This window comes from Bacillus rossius, chromosome 3 (genome assembly GCF_032445375.1).
Source record: "Bacillus rossius redtenbacheri isolate Brsri chromosome 3, Brsri_v3, whole genome shotgun sequence".
NCBI classification, from domain to species: Eukaryota; Metazoa; Arthropoda; class Insecta; order Phasmatodea; family Bacillidae; genus Bacillus; species Bacillus rossius.
This window is the reverse complement of record NC_086332.1, coordinates 67,460,103-67,481,630: the sequence shown is the minus strand read 5'-3', so window position 1 is coordinate 67,481,630 and position 21,528 is coordinate 67,460,103. Positions and strand designations below refer to the sequence as shown.

The 21,528-nt window shown below is 38.9% G+C and overlaps 1 protein-coding gene across 1 annotated transcript in view; it reads left to right on the top strand.

Annotated features, from left to right (window-relative positions):
* Positions 1-21,528, top strand: part of LOC134530833 (trichohyalin) — a 274,103-nt gene that overhangs the window by 215,659 nt on the left and 36,916 nt on the right. Inside the window, exons 11-13 of the mRNA XM_063366080.1 lie at positions 2,625-2,808; positions 6,960-7,099; positions 11,982-12,119. Coding sequence (XP_063222150.1) covers positions 2,625-2,808; positions 6,960-7,099; positions 11,982-12,119 — 462 coding nt within the window. The remainder of the gene's footprint in view (positions 1-2,624; positions 2,809-6,959; positions 7,100-11,981; positions 12,120-21,528) is intronic.

Genomic DNA, 21,528 nt, shown 5'->3' with positions numbered 1-21,528 from the left:
ATTTTGTTGAGGAAAGTGCGGGGTTGCCAATTTGATTTACAAGATCCCTTTCAATTATCAAAGCACCAGAAACGTATTTTCACATTAGAAGCTATAATTATGTAAATAATATATACTTTTTTCTCGCCTTTTAACCACCCTCCCCCCCCCCTGAAATTTTAATGACGCAGCCTGCGTCGTTACCCGCCCTTGTGGGCACCCCTGCTTTCACGAGGTCTGCACAATGGACGTCTGTGTAACTCAGATTAGCAATTGGAAGAGACCTGAATACGTCTTGTCTTTTATTTTTTTTTTTGCTGCTTCAGTGATTGGGCCACAATTTATCTGAAGGCCTCTTCGGCTAATGAGTAAACCTTCTACAAAGGACGTATCGAAGCTTGAGCATTCCAGTAAACAGGTGTCACGAGTCAGTAGCCAACGAGCAGATGTAATTTTCCCGAGTGCATAGATAGCGCGCGCTTCTTCACAAGCAACAGTCAGCTGCAACTCTGACACAATAATGGTGACTGCACACTGGAAATGTGACCTACCTAGTAGATATTATAACAGACTATCTTTACAGATGTGGCATATTGTATTATATAGCTACGAATCCTTACATTCATGTGTTTATTTTCCCAAGTGATTTTTTTGGAATAGTTTTTAATTTTTTTTTATTTATATTATTCATTAAGCTTCCTTAATTTATTGTATTCAATAGTGTGGTCTCAGTGTAAAAGTGTTTTATTTTTATAATGTAGTGTAATAACACGAGTAAATTGCAAACCCGCCTAGTGCTGAATTTTGTTCGTGTATAAAATAAAATAAATAAATCATGGAGTCTATCCTGTAGGTCATTGAAATCGCGAATTTTTTCGGTCTTTAGTAATTGGCAAGAAAAGCAAACTGCAGCTCATTAAATGCTAATGCCAGGAGATTGATGTAAATCTTTAATGGAACTCGCTAAAATAATCGTAAAAATTACCACTATGAAGTGAATATTGGTAAACATATATATTAACTGCACATAAGCCAACTTTAAACTTCATTATAATAAAAACTAAATAATGTTTTTCTAAGTGGAGCACTGTTCTCATTTTTCCACTTATTAACATTGCAAAGATTGCACACACAAGCACTCTAACTCTTTACTCCTATGTGTTGTAGTATGTTTATGTTTATTTTTTTTGTTTCATTGAATGTTTTAATGATTGATTATGTGACTTAATTATGTAAAGTATGACAGTTGGTAGTCACAAATGTTTATTTGATTAAATTATATTTTTGAAAACTTAACTGATAAAAACTCTGCAATATGATCAACGCTAGAATGACAGTTTTCTATTAAGAATTGCCAACGTTTGAGAGAAACAAATATTTGTTTGTATATGGCACAACATGTAAAATGAATCTGACTTCGACCAACAAACTTCATCTGCAGATTCATCGCGACAAAATAGGTTGAAGACATAAAACGACTTATGGCCTAAGGTGCTGATATGCTTATTTGAATATGGAGCTGAACAAAATTTTTATTGTACATAATAGAGAAACCATCTAAGATTGAATACTGAACGTCCGGGTTATGTTTAATTGAATGAAGTTCTACAAAGCTTTGTCGTTGTCGTAAAATTATGTGAAAAATAAACGTGTTATTCAAAATTATTTCAATGCATAATTTTTTCTACAGCGACCACATTCGCGGTGGTTTTAGAACTTATTTCAATTAAACTTAATGCAGACGTTTAGTGTTCAGTATTAAATACTATCTTTATTATTAACAATAAAACTGTTGTTTGGCTCTAACTTCAAAGACGATGCCAGCCTCGAAAAGCACTTTAGACCATAAGTCGTGTATATACCGTTTGAACTTATTTTGTGGTGATGAACTTGTAGCAGAAGTTGGTCGGTCGAATTTAGATTCATCCTTAGGTCCCGATTTACGAACGGGGCAACCGGGCATTCGCCCATAGTGCCAGGTTTTGAAGGGCGAGAGAATTTGAGGTGCGGAAAAAATGCATGGACAAAAAATAAATAATGGAGAGGAAAAATTATTATTTATTATTATTTTTTTAACGTAGGTACGCAAAAGATTTGATTTCCAAAAATACATGTCAAAGGGTAAATTTTAGTTTATACCATCAATTACAGTGCGATTAAAAATATTAGCACTTAAATGTATTTAAAACTCATCTAAAATACTAAAAATAATGTTTTATTAATTAGTTATAATATCCGTATAAATCTGTAACAACCATTTACTATATTTTTGTAAGACAAAATACGAACGGCCTATGTCTTTGAAACAGTTAGTATTTAGTTGCATAATGTGCTGTTCTTCAATTTGTTGAATTTGTAACTTTTAAATGAACATTTTAACATCCTGTACATGCAAACAATTATTTCGTCGGCTTACAATTCAAAGAGAGGCAAAATACAGTAGTATCAAGTAAAAGTAATTTAAAAATAAAGTAATATAAGAAAATAAACTGTGTAAATGATTAAAAAAATGTTAAGACAAAAAGAAGAAAACGTAAGACATTGCGGGTTTCAATCAAGTCCGATAGATGTCCTTGCATTCATAATTGTACAGGCCCGTGTGTCAGTAATCTGGAACTACCGGGAGCGGGGGGTGGTGGTTGCAGGCGGCGGCGCCCAGCTACCACGAGGAGCTGTACCTGGAGCTGCTGCGCGAGCACTCGGAGCTGCAGGAGGCGTACCGCCACGCGCAGTTCGACGCGCGCGTGCTGCGCCGGCTGGAGGCGGAGCTGGCCCAGGCGCGCGCCCAGGCGCGGGAGCTGCGCCGCGCGCTGCGGGACGCCGCCGCAGGTCGGGCCGCACTCCTTCCATCCGCCCGTCCTCCCGTCCTCCCGTCCTCCCGTCCTCCCGTCCTCCCGTCCTCCCGTCCTCCCGTCCTCCCGTCCTCCCGTCCTCCCGTCCTCCCGTCCTCCCGTCCTCCCGTCCTCCCGTCCTCCCGTCCACCCGTCCTCCCGTCCTCCCGTCCTCCCGTCCTCCCGTCCAATCGTCCCTCCCGTCCTCCCGTCCACCCGTCCACCCGTCCTCCCGTCCTCCCGTCCCCCCGTCCAATCGTCCCTCCCGGCCTCCCGTCCTCCCGTCCTCCCGTCCACCCGTCCCCCCGTCCTCCCGTCCCCCCGTCCAATCGTCCCTCCCGTCCTCCCGTCCTCCCGTCCTCCCGTCCTCCCGTCCAATCGTCCCTCCCGTCCTCCCGTCCTCCCGTCCTCCCGTCCACCCGTCCTCCCGTCCTCCCGTCCCCCCGTCCAATCGTCCCTCCCGGCCTCCCGTCCTCCCGTCCACCCGTCCCCCGTCCACCCGTCCCTCCCGGCCGCCCGTTCTCCCGTCCTCCCGTCCTCCCGTCCTCCCGTCCTCCCGTCCACCCGTCCCTACGACCAGGGGCGCAACAACAGGGGGGGCAAGGGTTTTTTGCCCCCCCCCCCCCTCTGAACCTTGAAGTGGGGGCAAACGGGGGCAAAGAAAGTGCTGTGTAATCAATTTTTAGATAGTAAAACTGCTTAAATAGCACCATTTGCCACCTTGAAATACAAATTTTCCCGGGGGAGAACCTCCAAACCCCCCGCTTCAATAAGGGGGGATCGATGATTCTTTATAAAAAGGTATATTGCCCCCTCTTTGGAAATTTAGTTGTTGTACCCCTGCCTGCGACCTACACTCGCCTACAGTTCTTCCAAAAAATGCCGAGCTAATATCTGCCCGTGAATCACACGCAGTTCCCGCACCCCCGCTAGAATTCGACTATCGAATCTTTCCTTTTGCAGACCGTAATATTAAACTATATAATAAAACGGTCCAGATAACAATTTAAAAAAAAAACTAAACAAACCACGGTTATTGACGTGATTTCCGACAAGTGATTTCATTAAAAACTTGTTAAAATTCATTAAAAAATTAATACTATAAATTTGCGTTTTGACTTTGTGAAATTTGATTTGCACCATTCGCCGCAGATGGCAGCACCGTGGTAGTACACACACGTCCGTCGGATTGACGAAATTACGCCCACAAAGTACCGTGTACCGAGAGCTAGGATGTTACACATTAAAAACACACAAGTCTATCTCATTGATTGATGATGACTACGGCTATGGGCCTAGAAAACGAAAATGTATTAAGAATACAGGAGTAAATCAAATTAAATATATAGTTTATAAGCCGGAAACACACTCCTAGTATATCCACACCAGGGTTCAGACCTAGAAGCAGATATGAGTTGAATGCATATTAGTTTGTATTAATATACTCGTTAGGATTCTGGGTTGAGGCCGTTTACGAATATTTTGTTTCCCTGGAGGGGGACGGGAGGATGGTAGTGGAATATTTAAAATACATTTTTAAAAATTTGAATTTTTATTTTAACCCCCTTTCAGTCAAACTTTGTCAATTAAATCCTAATAGATATAGGTATTTTTTAATTCCAACAAATCTATTTTTTATTTCATTTAGTTATCTTAAACTATACTTATCAAAATAATGTGTAGTTATACAATTATAATATACAAAGTTATACAACAATTTATTTATATCATAGCCATAAAGTGTTATGTCGACTAGAATGTACGCCACTACGCACATCGAAGTTTGATAAGACTCCATGTACAATTGGGATATAAATTGTCCACTTCAGTGTTCAATTAAACTGAAAGGGGTTAAAATTTACATAAAGTTTTTTTTCGGACTGTCATATTATTCTCAACATGCATCACTTTCTGTGTGGTAACAGCTCTCCTTGCATCACCCGAAAAAAACACACCTCTTTAACAAAAATCTGGCAAACTTTCGTGATGGGGGGGGGGGGGGGGATTTTTATCTTCCTTTTTTCAACAACCTTACTTCCACCACTGCTTTTTGCAGTCGTCTTAAAGGGCGAATAACAACACAAGGCCTGGTGCTCTCGGCCAGTATTGTTATATGTTTATTCACAGCTGAACTTTGATTGGTCCCTTTGGGTAGCCATGATTGGAGAACTGCCTGGCAAATCATGATAAGGCTGCTCAGTAGGTGCAACCGCTCAGACTGTTGCTCTCGAAAGTTCACGATCTAGTTTCAGTTCATTTGTATTAAGCGCATTTACTAGAATCTAATACGCCATCGTTTCTGAGATTCACTCAGAAGGTTTTAGATCTCAGTTTCTGAAACAATAAAACCTAGATAAATTTAAGAGAGATTGAAGTGTAAGATTTAGACAAAATATGCGTCCGATCTTCGAGGAAAAAGTTTCGAAGAAACCATTAGAGAAAATAAAATTAGTTAAATAACTCATCACTGACAACCTTAAAATTTACTACGTCAATTACTTTCTTCATACCTATCCTGTTACCATTCTACAAGATATTGTTCTTTTAACATTTAATTGTGTAAATAAAATTATAATATTTATTAATTCTAAATATTTATATTGTGAAATAACCTTTAAACGTTTTAATGTTTCAACATCATAGTAAATATTTTTCATGTAGGGCCTATTGTACAATATTTTATTTTTGACACTTGACACTTAGATTCGGATTCGAGGGTATATTCGAGGTATGTTCTTTAAATGATCTATGCATGAATAATTTCAATGTAATACAATTTTTTGTCATAGCCATTGCAGTTTTGCACTGATTGTCATGAAAAAATTTAAGAATTCAAAATAAGAAATCAAAAAGTAAACCCACAGAAACAATCCTAAAACAGCTGATATCGAACAGGTGGATCCAACTATTGAACTAAACAGGTATTATGGACAACACAACGACGAAAGCAAACACGAACACATTCAAATTTTAAAAATCAGTCAGCGCAAGAATTCCGTGGAACGAATTTAGTTATGATAAATAACAGCACAGACGAACACAGTGTGTTAACGACGCGACGTCGAGGAAGTTTCAATAAGAACAGTAAATGCTGATAGACAATAAAACACCCTTGATAAACATACGAGCGCAACGAAAAATAAACAGGTATTATGAACAACACGACGATGACACATTAGGCATTCTAACTATTTTGTCATAGGATTATGGCCCCCACACCCATGGGTCCAGGGCCCGGCCCTACGCAATTATTTTTTTTAATTTTGAAGAGAACCTCTTTGTTGAGGGGGCTACGATTTTTGAGTTTTAAGATAATTCTGATCCAATGAGAGGAATAGTTAGGTACGTGGTGGGGGAACCGGTAGAGGAGGAGAGTTGTCAGCAGCGACGCCACTCCAACGCATGCTCCCTGTGGTCATTGTTAAGAAAAAAATAATGTTATAAATAAAGTTTAGTTTCAACTTACAAAATAGTAACCATAATACCTGTATTTTCAAGTTAAATTTCATTATAGAAAGAGTATGGATAAGAAATAACCACGCAGTTATAATGTAGCATGGGACTGTAAAATGTCTGATCCTGGGTCCAGGGCCCGTAATAGAATGTGGGGGCTATGCATAGGATACCTGTTTAGTTTAATCTTTGGATCCTTCAGTTTTACATAAGCTGATTTAGGCTTGTTCTATGTGGGTTTACGTTTCCATTTTTTTTATTTCTTATTCTGCACCTATGATTTTTTTTCCCCCACGATGAACGGTGCAAAACTGCAATGGCGTATGTCAAAAAGGAAATTATGTATTGGTTATCTGCTGGTAAGACACGACATTAAAAAAATTTGGCACGACACGTGCCACTGGGGAAGCCTACAACTCACGTAGTTTCGGTTCCCTGCAAGAATTTCCGAAGATTTCCGAAGTTTTGCGTTTTGGTATTAACGCCACTTCACCAGCTAAATCAGAAGTTTCCAATGAAAACAAGCATGTTGTGACTGACCTAACCTAACCTGACCCTTCGATTTTTTTTAATTTCAATTTTTGAGAGAAATCTGAAATTGCACGAACGTGGTAGGGAACCGAAACTACGTGAGTTGTAGGCTTACCGTGCCACTGAGGGATGTGAAGTGTGTGACGGGCGCCGTGCGGGTTGCAGCGGGTCGCTGCGCCAGGGGCGAGGAGGCCGAGCAGGCGCAGGCGCAGGCGCAGGCGCGCGAGGCGGCGCTGCGGGCGGAGAACGCCGAGCTGCGCGAGCAGAACGAGCTGCTGGAGTTCCGCATCCTCGAGGTGGAGAACGTGAGTGAGCGCCCCAACGCCGGGACTGAGTTGCCTCTTTAACACCCATTGGCGTAGCTGTGTTCATAAAGTTGTGGTGGGGAGACAAATAATGATTTTGATGTCATGTAAACCCATTCCCCTCTTACTAAGACGGGGGGTCCGGGGGTCCTCCACCAGAAAATTTTGATTTTAAAAGTGCAAAATAGCGCTTTTTAAGCAGTTTTTGTATCTAACCATTGGATACATCGATGTTAAAATTATTACTGTTTCCTTAAGATAAAATTTGAGAGTGAAGAAATTCCAAATAAAGTTGGGCAGAATAATATTATAAAATAAAAATATCACGGTCTAGAAAGTTGGGGGGGGACAGTCCCCTCCACCCAAAAAGTTCAGGGGACACGTCCCCCCTGTCCCCCCCGGTTCCTACGCCCCTGTGAACACCATCGCCTCGAGCGCTGGTTTGCAACACACGGCCGGCGCGACCACGTCTGCCACCCCACCTTTGCGACGTCAAACCATTCAAGCAGAGCTAGCTTTCGCTTTATTATAAAACCATTTTCCATACTCTGCAAAATAAAATGACATAAGAAAACCAACGAACTTAAAAATAAAATAAAATTAAAAATGTTTACAGATATCAGTGTTGAAGAGGCAAAATTGGCATTTAACTTTTTTTTTACTAACATGTTTATTTTTACCCCTTTCCTTTTTGCCGCCCCTAATCGCATGACACGCCTAGTAGGTACGCCGGCCCTGGTTACACGTTATCCAGGGATCTTGCTAAGTTTACGGACGCCTTCGCCAATTTACGGGTAACGATTTCACTTACTTTTAACATAAGTCCGTATGTATAATTACAGGCAGAAAAATTCGCGGTTTTAATTTCGTAATATGCTAAAGTTAAAATATATATACCTTTGTAAGGCTTCTGCTATTTGTTTACTGTTAATCTGGAAGTCAATGGGCCAGTTAGAGACCCTCTATAAAAGAAGTATCGAATCACGAGTTGTCCAGTTGATCGCCTCACAAGCCAGCAGCCAATGAGCAGACGTGATTTTTGCCCAAGTATGCAGAGGATCGTGGAGTCAATCCTCGAGGTCATTAAACCCACGAAGTTTTCCGGTTCCTATGTATAATATTGGAATATTAACAAAATCTTTGGAAAACTTTTTAAGTATACTATAAAAAATTTACTTTCATTGATCCACGTGTGTACCTAGTTTACTAGGAATTTGAATTTCGACGTATTTTTTTTTTTACGAAGGTCCAATTTTCTGGGACTGCGAGGACTACTTCGTTTATTTGAGGTGCATTATTCTTTGAAAATTCCTTAAACGTGTTCTAATTTCTAACAGTGTAGGTGCTACTCAGGCCGAAACCTATACGACTAGTCATGCTGAGGAGAGCTTCGCATGCATTGTGTGCCTTGTTCGGGAGATTGTTCAGCCGTGGCATGGGAGAATTCAGGTCGACAGAGGGTGGTTTGGGTGAAGAGTTGGACCGAGTAGAAAAGAGTCTAACATCCTTAGGGGGGAGGGGGGGGGGGCGCTTGGATTGTCTTCCAGGCGTTTGACCAAGCATGCATCACCATGCGTACACTGTGTGCGGAAGCTTTGTCCTGCTGATGGTCCACGTCTGGTTCGCGTGACACCCAGCAAATAAATGGTTCGAGTCAGAGCAGATCCAGAAGTTAGGGGAGGCACGTGGCAACGTATGCCCTCCCCACAGAAAGGTGAAATATCCACCGGAATAATCGACTTCTGACGTCAATTTTTTTGGCCATATCAAATACACATGTAAAATTTTCAATGACAAAGGTCCAGATATAATATCGAGACCAACTTATCATAACTAGGTATTAAATTTCGTGTTTCCTGTTTTTATTGGGGACGTGGTTATTTCAGACTTAAAGTTTTACCCTCACCCCACCCCCGTCTTGTAAACGCCACAGGCTCGAGTGTAGTGTTTTAATTGTATAAACAGTTTTGAAGCATTTTATTTTATACCAGGCAATTATAATTGAAATTTTAACCCAGGTTTTTAAATCTATGTTCATATCTATAACATGGAAGTAAGTGTGTCTAACAAAAGAAATAGCTAATTCATACTTACAGTGAAAGGTTTATGATAATCCGTCTGTCTGTGGCTCGGTATGTTCTGTAATCCATAATTAATTTTTGACGTGTTCCAAAACATCGGAAGTTCATTCAGTGCTCATAAATTTCAAATGATGGTGAAGGAAAAGCACTATAATTAGCACATTTTCCTCGTATGTATGAGCATAATTACCTAGAATGCAATACATAATAAAGTTTATTATTCAATTTACAGGTTTTATTTTTAAGCGTTAATGGTGCTTACATCACAGTATTTTACAACTAAGAAGGTTTATCTGAAAAATCATCCGCATTTTTCAATGTAAGTTGAAAAAGTAAAAGCGTATTCTTTATCGTCTAGCCTCCTTCAATTGTTCATGTTTCTGCCTCATGTAAGAAACACAATGAAGTTATTAGTTACTATTTCTAACAATGTTTCTGTAAACCTTCAACTTTTTTTCTTTGCAATTTTTATTTATGTGTCTAAATAGTTAAGTGTTCTTTGTGTGCAAATCCTTGTCAAGGCATCGCCCATTATTTTTACCTTGCGATGACGTAACACTAGATGTTCGTGCCCAACATATTGGCTGTTAACGCAGTCAGCCGTGGTTTATCGCTCCCGTATTGCTCTTTGTTCTCATTGGACGTCCAAACAAGGCACACTCAAGCAACAGTTCGCGAAGTTCCTCGCAAACAATTCTGCAGTGAATTCTTCCACTAGTACCGGTAGGTGGGTTTTCCTTTCATTCTCTACTTACTGTAACATTAGTTTGTGTTATATGGACTGAGCTTACTGTATGGCGACACACTTTCATATGTTCCTAGGGTTTCACCAGTCGGAAATACTATCCAGAACAGCACTTCAAATGTTGAGATGTTGGTGCGTTGGTTAAAAAAAAAAAGCTATTATTCTAAGGAAACGTTTTGGCCATGACCGTTATTTTTTGCATAAAACGAAATAAAGAATACATAATTATTTTTATTACTTTATTGTTACCAGTTTTATACAACAATTTACTAAAATAAATTAGATAAAAATTTTACTTGCTACTGGGCGTAATTGTGCTACTGGGTGTAATTGAAGAAATGTGGACTTATTTTCCTACCTCAAAATTCAAATTTGGGAAGTGCGAAGAATAACGTTAGAGTGACATTTTCGAAAAAAAATATATTGTAGGTTTGAAGTTTAGTCTACGGGACCTATTTTTTTTAAGGAAACCAGTGTGGCAGAAAATTATATCCTGCTATAAAGCTAACACGATTGACGGGCATTACTTTGAGTTGTTAATAAATATTTTATTTTCTTGGAATTATTCTTGCTGTGGAGAAGGTAAATTATTAAACATTATATGTTGAACATATGTCATTGCTGGTTTATGTTGGTTGTCATGAAAAAAAAACCCTTGGGAATTGACAACAAATACGGTAAACAAGCCAATATTATCTGATGTTAAATATACAAGCTAATACAGCATAGATAATTTCGTGAAAGGAATATATTCAGAATAAATAATAGCACGGACGAATACAACAGGCTTTCTGTGACTAAACAGTTGCGACGTTTCTGGGAATGACATCGGTTCCCGTAATAAGCAAAAACAGGCTGAATAAGATCATATTCTGCTGTTCCTGAAGTCCCGAAGACGTAGCTTTGCTTCGCGTTCACCCTGTCCTTCCTACCAGGACTTCGAGGCAAAGCTGTAGAGAGGGATATCCAGGTGGAGTTTATAGATCTTTTTTAATGCTCAGGTTTTCCTTGATAGGACGAAAATTATAAGTCTATTAATGATGTGTAACATCTTAGCTCTCGGTATACGGCATTTGGTGGGAGTAATTTCGTGAATGTAACGGAAATGTGTAACCACCTTGGCGCGATCCAAAGTACCCAAAGCAAAGGGAAACTTTATAATATTAAATTTTTAATTAATTTTAACAGATGGGCAGTATTTTAAAAAAAATTCAGTATTTAAAAAATCAGTTTCTTAGCCGGGGTTTAGTATTTTTACAATTATTTTTTTCACTTTCTATCCGAGCCGTTTCATTATACAGTTCAAAATTTCCGTCTGCAAAGGGAATGAATGATTCGACAGTCAACGTAGGTACCTGATAGCGGAGGGTGAGGAAACTACGTTTGATCCGCGTCCAGTAAATGTAGTTTGGAATACAAGGTTGCGAATATTCATCACGCTCAGCATCAGCTTATTTGAATTATACGTTAAATTTCGTGACGGAGTTTCGTATAGGCTATACGACACGAGAAGACGCTAATTTTTTTCCGTTACCGAGGACAGATGTTACACGTCACTGGTGAGTGCTGATGGACTCGCTCGCACGATTGACAGTTGGGGCCACGGTATAACGTTTATAATATATATATATATTTTTTTTTCAAATGTGTGGGGTTTGAAAATGTGCACATTAGATAATCGGTAGAGACCCGAAAATTTCACGGATACTTCTGGCCTCAGGATAGAATTCAAAGTTATAGGTGTGCTCGACCCATGTTTACTTTCCCATTAGTTGGTTGACTTCTTAGCGAGAACATTTTTATCCTTGTTATTTGGCACTACCTGATTCGCTCACTTCTCTCCTAGCTGGGCATCATTGGCTCACGGTCGTAGACGGGCGCGTCAAAAACAACTGCGTGCCAATCACGAACACAGTGCGAAGAGTGTGAAGGTTTGCATTCTAGCTTGCGACTAAATGAATCCGCGAAATTTTTCCGGGTCTCTAATAATCGGGGGTGGTGATCCAGCCCTTGGGGCCGGTGCGGCGACTGTAGGGCGACTGCGCTGTGTCGGCAGGCGGCGGGGCGCTGCGCGGACGTGCGGGACGCCTCCACGCTCACGGAGCCCCAGCTCGCCGCCTGGGACCCGGGCTTGCTGCCTGCCCTGGAGGACCCCCTCAGCGAGGTGGACCAGGGCGTGCACGACATGATGTCGGTGAGTGGCCCCTGGGCGTCTACACAGGGGCGCAACAACTACATTTACAAAGGAGGGAGCAATATACCATTTTATAAAGAATTATCGATCCCCTTTATTGAAGCGGGGGGTCCGGGAAAATTTTGTATTTCAAGGTGGAAAATGGTGCTATATAAGCAGTTTTATTATCTAAAAATTGATTACACACAACTTTTTTTTTTGCCCCCGTTTGCCCCCACTTGAAGGTTTTAGAGGGGGGGGGGAAATACCCTTGCCCCCCCCCCCCCTGTTGTGGCGCCCCTGCGTCTATACCCTGCAGATGAAACAGATATACCTACTCGTACAGAAATACATTTACATGAAAACAACTGTATCACTACAAAATAGTGTTCGCAGTACTGCTGGGTTCGGAATCTTATCCCTGGCATTTATGCTTTTGTGTTGTCCCAGCACCTCCAATACCTTTAAGTTATTTGTAAACCGTTACGAATAATCTAGAATTTTTTTTTTAACAGCAAATAATTTTTTTTGAAGCTGTCTCAGAAGTTTTAAAGTTTTACCGTTTCAATAAAAACCCTTACACTCTCTCTTTATAATAGATAATAATATGAGTTTTTTTACCATTTTCCTCTTGTATTGCTGCATTTTCTTGTATTGTTTATTTTTTTTTTAAATAATTATGGTATACCGGTGGATATACACAATTTATTATATTGTCGCGGGTTGAAATTTTGCAGGGTTGTTGAAATCAAATTTAGGGACTTTACTGACGGGACTCTGGGCTGGCTGCTCTGTTCACTCGTCAGCGCAAGTGGCGTGACCATGTAATTGGGGCACGGGGCCGGCGCGGCGCGCTGCGGGCTTGCAGAATTTTGTTTGTTTGTTTGGCCGCGCGCTGGCGCAGCCACGGGCCGCAGTTACTGGGGCGCGCTGTCGTAACAAGCCGCGCGGTGTGGCCTGCACATCGGGGTAGAGGGGGGGTAGTCTTCCCAGATGTTCTAGTTAGTTGTTTAGTAAATTTGACTTCAATAACGAGCTTTTGTTATGGTAGGCGCGGCAGGGCGCGCGAATTTAAGCGCAAGTGAGTGGTGACTCAGGCTCACTCAGGCGGAGGCTATGCGTCTCACCTGTGGTCACGAGTTGTTAGTTCGTTCGTGATGTAGGAATTCAAGCTTTCGGGCGGAAGCTATGGTCGACGCCAGAGGCCACGAGTCGTTTAATTTAAGTTAGGTCATAATGTAGTCGTCAAGCTTTCGGGCGGAGGCTATGGCCCTCGTCAGGGGTCACGCGTCATAGTTTTTAAAATGTAATGTTCGTTCGGGATTTCAAGGGCAGGTTAAAGTAATCGATCAAGAAAGGCTTTTCGGAAAATGTGAGTATGGACTTATCTTTGTTTTAATTTTAAGTATTAATTATGATTTGAGGTATTCGGAAGGACTAGGGAAGTGTTTAGTGAAGTTCTCTCATTCTCTCTCTTGTAAGGTCGTTCAATCGTTAAGGAAGTAAAGAGATTATTGTTTTAAATTGTAATCCCGCTATTTAAATGTTCTTTAAAATGATGTTGAGTATTTGACTTTAAGAATAAAATAATTTTAATTAAGTATTATGTTATTTTGCAAAATCTCCTTAGTTCAGCTCTCACCAGACATCCTGTACGGGATGACGAACCTATGATCCTAGGTACAGTAAAGTATTTTATGAAGTTAAGACTAGTTGATGCCAAGCGAGTTGTTTCTATGTAAAGAGCTACGATTCTCTCCCCCCTCTGAAGGTGGATCGTGACAGAAATGGCGGTGGCACCGGCTAGGTGCACGTGACAGAAATGGTGGAGGCGCCGGGTAGGTTCTATTTCTGGAGAGAGAGAGAGGTAGATTTTTATGTTTATTATTAAGTTAGTTTCAGCTTCTGATAGCAGGTTATTAAGAGTTTAATTGAGGAGAGGATTACGGAATTTTAGTCTATAGTGGAGGAAGTCTTTGAGATTTTTTTTTTTGACGTAACAAATGTTTATTTGAGGATACTTGTAAGGATAAAGTTTATAGTGATAAGTTGTTTTAAGTCGTTGAATTTATTGTAGATTTATATCGGGGATTATTACGTGAGGAGAATACGTTATAAGTTAAATGCTTATTAGAGATAATGCAAGTGGTTTAGTTTTATTAAAGTTAATTTAAGATTGTAGGTTAAGAGAATTATAATTTAAAATAAAAATTTTTTGTCGTAAATAGGAATTATTTTCAAGAGAAGTTTGTTTTGTTTTCGTGCGCGTAGGAGACGAGACGTACGAATTAAATCAGTCGAGGGAAGGATAAACGTTAGAAAGGAATTAAAGAGAAAACGAGAGTTTATGTAAAAGAGAGTTATAGAATTTATAGTGATGTTTTGTTTTAATTAGAAAAATGTTGAGAGTTGTTTCAGAACGACACGTCAGTGGACGTGGCAGAGTGAACACGTGACGGGGAGGTGCTGAGACCTAGCGGAGAACGGAGGAACCGCAAGCGAGGGTTGGCGCACCTGATGGAATTCGGTGACGTCACGGGCTCATACGGAGACGTGGACAGGCCGTGACCTTGTTTTGATCAGCTGTACGGTAACTTAGCGATAAGAAAATAGACTATTGGTTAAATAAATTTAAATTTAAGTGTGTTTTAGGAGAAGAGGAACTTTCAGTATGTAAGTAATTTATTTTAAGAAGTGTATGATGTATAGGCTAGAAGTGTTTCGTTGTAAGTTGTTTATGTTTTTGTTAGTTAAATTCTACCTCGGTTTTAAAAATATTTTTTTGGGATTTGTAAACATTATTAAGGAGGTACACTATAAAATCGATAAGCATTGAGAAAAGTGGGAAGGATAGTTTTTGTGTGTAGAGGGAATTTACTCCAAGGGAACAGAGAGACAAAATTAATGTTTTCTTTAAGGCGAGGGACCCTAAGGTGAGGTGTTGTGTCCCTGGGAAGTAGGGATTGTAGAACAGACCCATAGGAGATGGGCTATCTACGTGAATTAAGGGTTAGGAGAATCCTGAGTGTTGTTAGTAGTTTGGGGCAGGAGTTCCCCATGGTAGTACCGAAGTGGCTATCCTGTATGGGATAGGGTACCATTTCAATGAAGGTTGTTGGTGGGGTTAGAGCCCCCTGTGTAGTGGGCCTATAGCAGATAGGCACTACAGTGAAATTTTTGGTTATTTTGTGAGGTAAATTCCCTGGAGGTTAAGTAAGATTGGATTCAGTTAGGAAGGAGGGAAATGAGAAACATTGCTGTAGAGAGTTAGTGTACTTGCCTAATGTGAAATTGAATTTTACTAAATTAATTTAGGAGAAAGTTTTGTTCGGTAAATAAATAATAATGGAAGATAGCTAGATAATTAATTAATTTTTTTGAGTAAGGTGTTTTAAGTAATGAAATAAAATAATGTGAAGAAGTTTGAATAATTGGGGAGGAATTTCTTTAAGAGTTTAGATAATTGTTTTTGAATTTATTGAGATATTCAGCCAGTGGAGTTTGAGTATGAGAGATACAGTGAGATTTCAAGGAAATTGGTTGTTTATTAATTAGGACGAATGAGATTTTATGATTTAGAGTCAGTAAGCATAGTTAAATTTACGACATAATATTTGTTGACAGTTTACAGTTATTAAGGAGAAAACAGAGTAATCTATTTATTTTTATTTTAAGGGTTTGAAGATAAGATTATGAATTTTTTTTTTTGAAAGTTTCTTGGGCATGTTTGAATAATTTTTATTTGGATTTTAAGAATTTACAGAGAAAATTTAATTGATTTACATTAGTTTGGAAGTATGGAGGTTTAGTGTTCGATTAGCCCTAACTTGATGGTCGGATCTCAAAAGAATGCCGTAAAACCGATAGCCAATTGAGAGGAATGCGGTAGGCGCTTGTGTAGAGAGGGGTTGTGGGAAAACTCCTTGGGACTGATGGCAGATCAGGGGCCCTAAATAGTGTGTGATGCTGTAAAACCAGTGCAGAGAAAGCCTGGTATGCTTAAATTTTTGGGCACAGGTTATGTAAACCTGGGGTTCCATGGGATTTAGTCATGTTAGCTGCTGTGAGACATTAAGATTTCCAGGCTCCATAGTAAATTCAATGTAAATTTTTGTTTTCTTAAAATAATAAATTTGTTTTTAATTTTTTTGAGATATTTGATTTGGAACAGTGAATACAGACCCCGAGGAATAAGAGTTGTCATGCTGTGAGAGGAGAAGGTGGTAGGCCTAAAAGGGTACAGGCACCACAGAGGTTATTTGTATTGCATAATTTAAATATAAGGAAACTTGAGAATTTGAAATTTTGTTGTTGGTTTGTACACCCATAAGAAGAGTATAGGCAGAATTTTTATTGTTATGAGATGTCTAATTTAATTGAAAAGAAGAAAGTTTAAAGATGCAAGGTAACATTATTATTGTAATAATTGAAAGAGATTAAGAGGTAGAGAGAAATAGGCAGTTTTTGTTTGTAAGTACTAAAGTTTACATATAGAAATTTAGTAACTAAGAATGAATAATAAGTTAAGTCTAGTGTAAAAGTTTTTTTTAAGTTTGTTAAGTTAAGAGTCACAAGTAAATTTTTTTTTAGAGAGAATGTCTTTGATAGGAAGTATTAGAAACTTATGGGAATTTTAGGGTAACATAAATAATGTAGGTAATGAATAATAAATAGATGGTAGGTCTTAAGTTAGGATTAACATTTGAAGCAGAATTTAATTAAGAAGAAGGAAAATAAATAGGCCTAATGAAAAGAACAAAAAAAGGATTTTATGGTAAAGCATTTTTTTAAGTAATAAACAATGAATAATAATGTTGTTTCAGGGTAATGTGTACTAATAATACAATTTTTTTTTAGGACCAAAGAACAGGAATTATGTAATTTAAATTAACATGTATTTTTGAAACTGTTACAGATTCCTTAAGATGAGCTGAGCAGCAGTCCAGTTTACAAGATGACAAGAGTTCGAGAGACAAGATACAAGATCACTGAAACAAGAGCCAAGACTGAAGATTCAAGAGAAGAGAAAGCTGGCAGCCATGGACTTACAAGTGGAGATTAATAAGGTCATGTAAAGTTTTATTTTTTTTTATGGAAGACAGTAACTGGAGTTTTTTTTTGTTATAAACATTATTTACAGAACTTTTTAGGTTATAGTAATGTAATGGAACTAGTGAGTTGTGGTAGCTGTCAAAAAGAACTAATACCTTAAGTTTAATTTTTAAAGTTAATTTTCTTAATTTACAGAGGGATTAGTAGTTTTTTTTAAAACCTTATTTAGGTTGGAATTTAAATACAATAGCTTATTATAAATGTGTACGAACAGTTCAAGTTCACAGTACTGATAGGTAGGTCAGATGATCTTATTGATTTTGATGATTTGTTGTTTTGAGTTGATTTTTAAGTGTTGTGAATTAGACAATGAAATAGTTCTGAAAACTTAAATTATTTCAAGCTAAGAAATAGTAAAGTTAATTGTAACTCAAAGGACACCAGAATTTAATTTTTTTTTGAATTAGTAATGTTTGAAAATTTTATACTTTACAAGAAAGGTTATAAACAAACAGATCGGATGGAACAAGGATGCAGTAAATCACAATTTCATTTAGAATTATTGATTAGCTTTTGAGGTTATGAAGTAAAAGTAATTATAGTTTAAAAGTTTGAATAAAAAAAAATGTTTTTTTTTATTTGTTTCAAATAGAAAGTTTAAAAGTTAATTAGTCATGATCTAGGTGGGTGATGGGGTGGGAATTGGCCACTCTTTTTCCCTATAACCTCCCTAACATGGCCTTCTATTACAACTAACAGAAATAAAGAAGAAGAAAAATGAAGAATTATTAGTTAGAATGTTTCTTTCATGAAGATACCTGATGAACTTTTACTGTTTGGAAGAATAGAAGCAAGGTTAGTCAGATATTTTTACTCAGAAGAAGAAGAAGATAAAGCAGTTTTATGACTCGACAAGCCAGAGATTGGTGTTTCCCCTCTGCGCTCCTATTGACTACGTTGTTTACTCTCATGGGATAGCTGGTTCGGCACCATGGAGAGAGATTGGTGGGCATTGTGGTTGCCCCCAGAAGAAAAGAAGAGTAGAAGAGGTTATGGGTGGGTCATGTGAACTGACCTTCAACCCAGTTACTTCGTGGGGACTATTTGCTGTATAGAGAAGATCAAGACTCAAGAGGTAGGGAAAATCATTGGAGGTCATGTTTCCCTTCCTTAAGTTTTTCCTATCAAATTATTTGCCTGATTAGATTATGCTAAGGGTGGGATAATTTATGTTAGCAGTTGAATTAATTAATTTTATTTTTTTGTGTGTTTGCATCCTTGCCCATCGATTGCAGTTTAGTAGTTAGTTTTGTATTTGTCAGGCGTGATGGTAATGCCTGTTGATGATGTTTCAGAATTGTAATCTGTTCGTGATGAGGATGGCACAACTCCGAAGCAGATGTGGGGAGAAGTTGTGAGCTGCCCTGGAAGCCAGTCCAGTAGCTGTTGGAGTTGAGTGGTGTTTGCTGATGGCCAGCCCAGGGAGCTACTCTTCTCGACAACACTGACTTCGAGGAGTTGCACCAACCTTCACGAGATAAGAGTTTAATTAATTGAAACACTGTAAGGACACTTAATTTTTTTTGAAGAACGAAAGAAGTATGGTAATAAACGGAAACCGAAAAAAAAATAATAATAATAATTATCAAGAATTTGCACATTGTTTAACGAATACTGAGAAACTAAGAACAGTAATTTAATTTGTAAAGAGAGCTTCACTAACAGAACAATTTTTTTAGAATTGAGAACTCGAGCCTCTGAAGGTTCCTGTGAGAACAAACCAGATAAAAGTTTTACATTTAATTTTATGAATACTTGTTGTTTTAAAATAAATCTTATGCAGAATCTAGATGTATGTTCAGACAGCAAGGAACTAAGAAAATTATTATTTTTGTGAAATGAGGAATTTATAGTTATGGTTTAATGGAAAAAGACAATTTGTAATTTTGAGGTAGCTCGATGGGGCTCGAGCTCTGTGAGGGGAGGGTTATGTCGCGGGTTGAAATTTTGCAGGGTTGTTGAAATCAAATTTAGGGACTTTACTGACGGGACTCTGGGCTGGCTGCTCTGTTCACTCGTCAGCGCAAGTGGCGTGACCATGTAATTGGGGCACGGGGCCGGCGCGGCGCGCTGCGGGCTTGCAGAATTTTGTTTGTTTGTTTGGCCGCGCGCTGGCGCAGCCACGGGCCGCAGTTACTGGGGCGCGCTGTCGTAACAAGCCGCGCGGTGTGGCCTGCACATCGGGGTAGAGGGGGGGTAGTCTTCCCAGATGTTCTAGTTAGTTGTTTAGTAAATTTGACTTCAATAACGAGCTTTTGTTATGGTAGGCGCGGCAGGGCGCGCGAATTTAAGCGCAAGTGAGTGGTGACTCAGGCTCACTCAGGCGGAGGCTATGCGTCTCACCTGTGGTCACGAGTTGTTAGTTCGTTCGTGATGTAGGAATTCAAGCTTTCGGGCGGAAGCTATGGTCGACGCCAGAGGCCACGAGTCGTTTAATTTAAGTTAGGTCATAATGTAGTCGTCAAGCTTTCGGGCGGAGGCTATGGCCCTCGTCAGGGGTCACGCGTCATAGTTTTTAAAATGTAATGTTCGTTCGGGATTTCAAGGGCAGGTTAAAGTAATCGATCAAGAAAGGCTTTTCGGAAAATGTGAGTATGGACTTATCTTTGTTTTAATTTTAAGTATTAATTATGATTTGAGGTATTCGGAAGGACTAGGGAAGTGTTTAGTGAAGTTCTCTCATTCTCTCTCTTGTAAGGTCGTTCAATCGTTAAGGAAGTAAAGAGATTATTGTTTTAAATTGTAATCCCGCTATTTAAATGTTCTTTAAAATGATGTTGAGTATTTGACTTTAAGAATAAAATAATTTTAATTAAGTATTATGTTATTTTGCAAAATCTCCTTAGTTCAGCTCTCACCAGACATCCTGTACGGGATGACGAACCTATGATCCTAGGTACAGTAAAGTATTTTATGAAGTTAAGACTAGTTGATGCCAAGCGAGTTGTTTCTATGTAAAGAGCTACGATTCTCTCCCCCCTCTGAAGGTGGATCGTGACAGAAATGGCGGTGGCACCGGCTAGGTGCACGTGACAATATATAGGATCGTTCATGTCGTCTTTATAAAGAATTACTCAAAATTTTCCATTCATTCCCAGCCAAAATGTCTTATACTCGTTCAAAGTTAGTAATGTTTGTACCTACTGAAAATTCATTCATTTATTTGAGTCGAACTTTTTTGATCAAGTAATCAATATGAAAGTTTGATTCGATTGTGTCAGCCTGCTCGGGGCAGTTTTTTTGAATTCAATAAATATTTCTTTCTTTCTAAGGTGTAAATTTGGGCATCATGTTCTAATTATACATTTTAAATACCGAAGACAATGTCAATTCATTGCCAGTAAAACTTCAGGTGAGTTACAGTTTAGACCTCTGCCCCAGTACAAGTTATACGAGCTCACATATTTAGGGGGTTTTGGCGCAGTTATGTCCAGTGTCTGGGTTTTGCAAACCAGACAGCGGCTTTAAGCTTTTATAAGGGCGGGGGGAAACTCTTTTAAGTTACAAATTTCATTGATTGGCACTGCAAAATAACACCGATTTATGTTCATTTCAAGATTCAAATGCTATTTTATTAAATTATTATTTTTGTTTTAAATTGTATTCGTAGTGTAAAACATCAACATTATAGTAAATACTCAAATACTTGTCCATTGTTTGGCTAGTTCGCCGAGACTGGTTGACCTCTGACAGCCAAGACATTGCTTTCTAAACGTTTTGTTAACGCTGAGAAAATACTTAATGTGAATTCACAGCCAGTTTCCGGAGACGAAATTTGTAATAAAATTTTCATGAATTAGAAAACAAACTGACTACTCGAGGGTGTGGGAGGAATGTTATACCTTGTGTGTGTTCCGCCGCTCCGATGTTTCGCTGCGTGTCGAGGTTGAGCAGGGAGCGCGGCTCGGGTAAGATCTTCTAATGTTGATAATTTTTCTTTACTGTAATTATGTATTACTTTTATTTTATATATAATATTATCTAAATAGGTGCTCAGTGGCGGATCCAGGATTTTGTTTGGGAGGGGCTTGACCCAGCTGAGGCTAGGCTTTATCAAGGCAAACAATAAAACAATAGTGGACCCAGATGCTTTTGGAGGGGGCTTGAGCCCCTTAGCCCCCCCTCTGGATCCGCTACTGTAAGGTGCTTATTCATGGAAGTGCAGCTGTTATATATTATATTATTTTAATTTTGTAATGATCTTAATACTGTTCTTGTACCTGTTTTATGTGTTTGTATTTATGTTTATTTGTGTATTTTTTTTTCTCCACATATTCTATACCATTATGTATGGTCTATTGAATGCAATAAAAAAAAA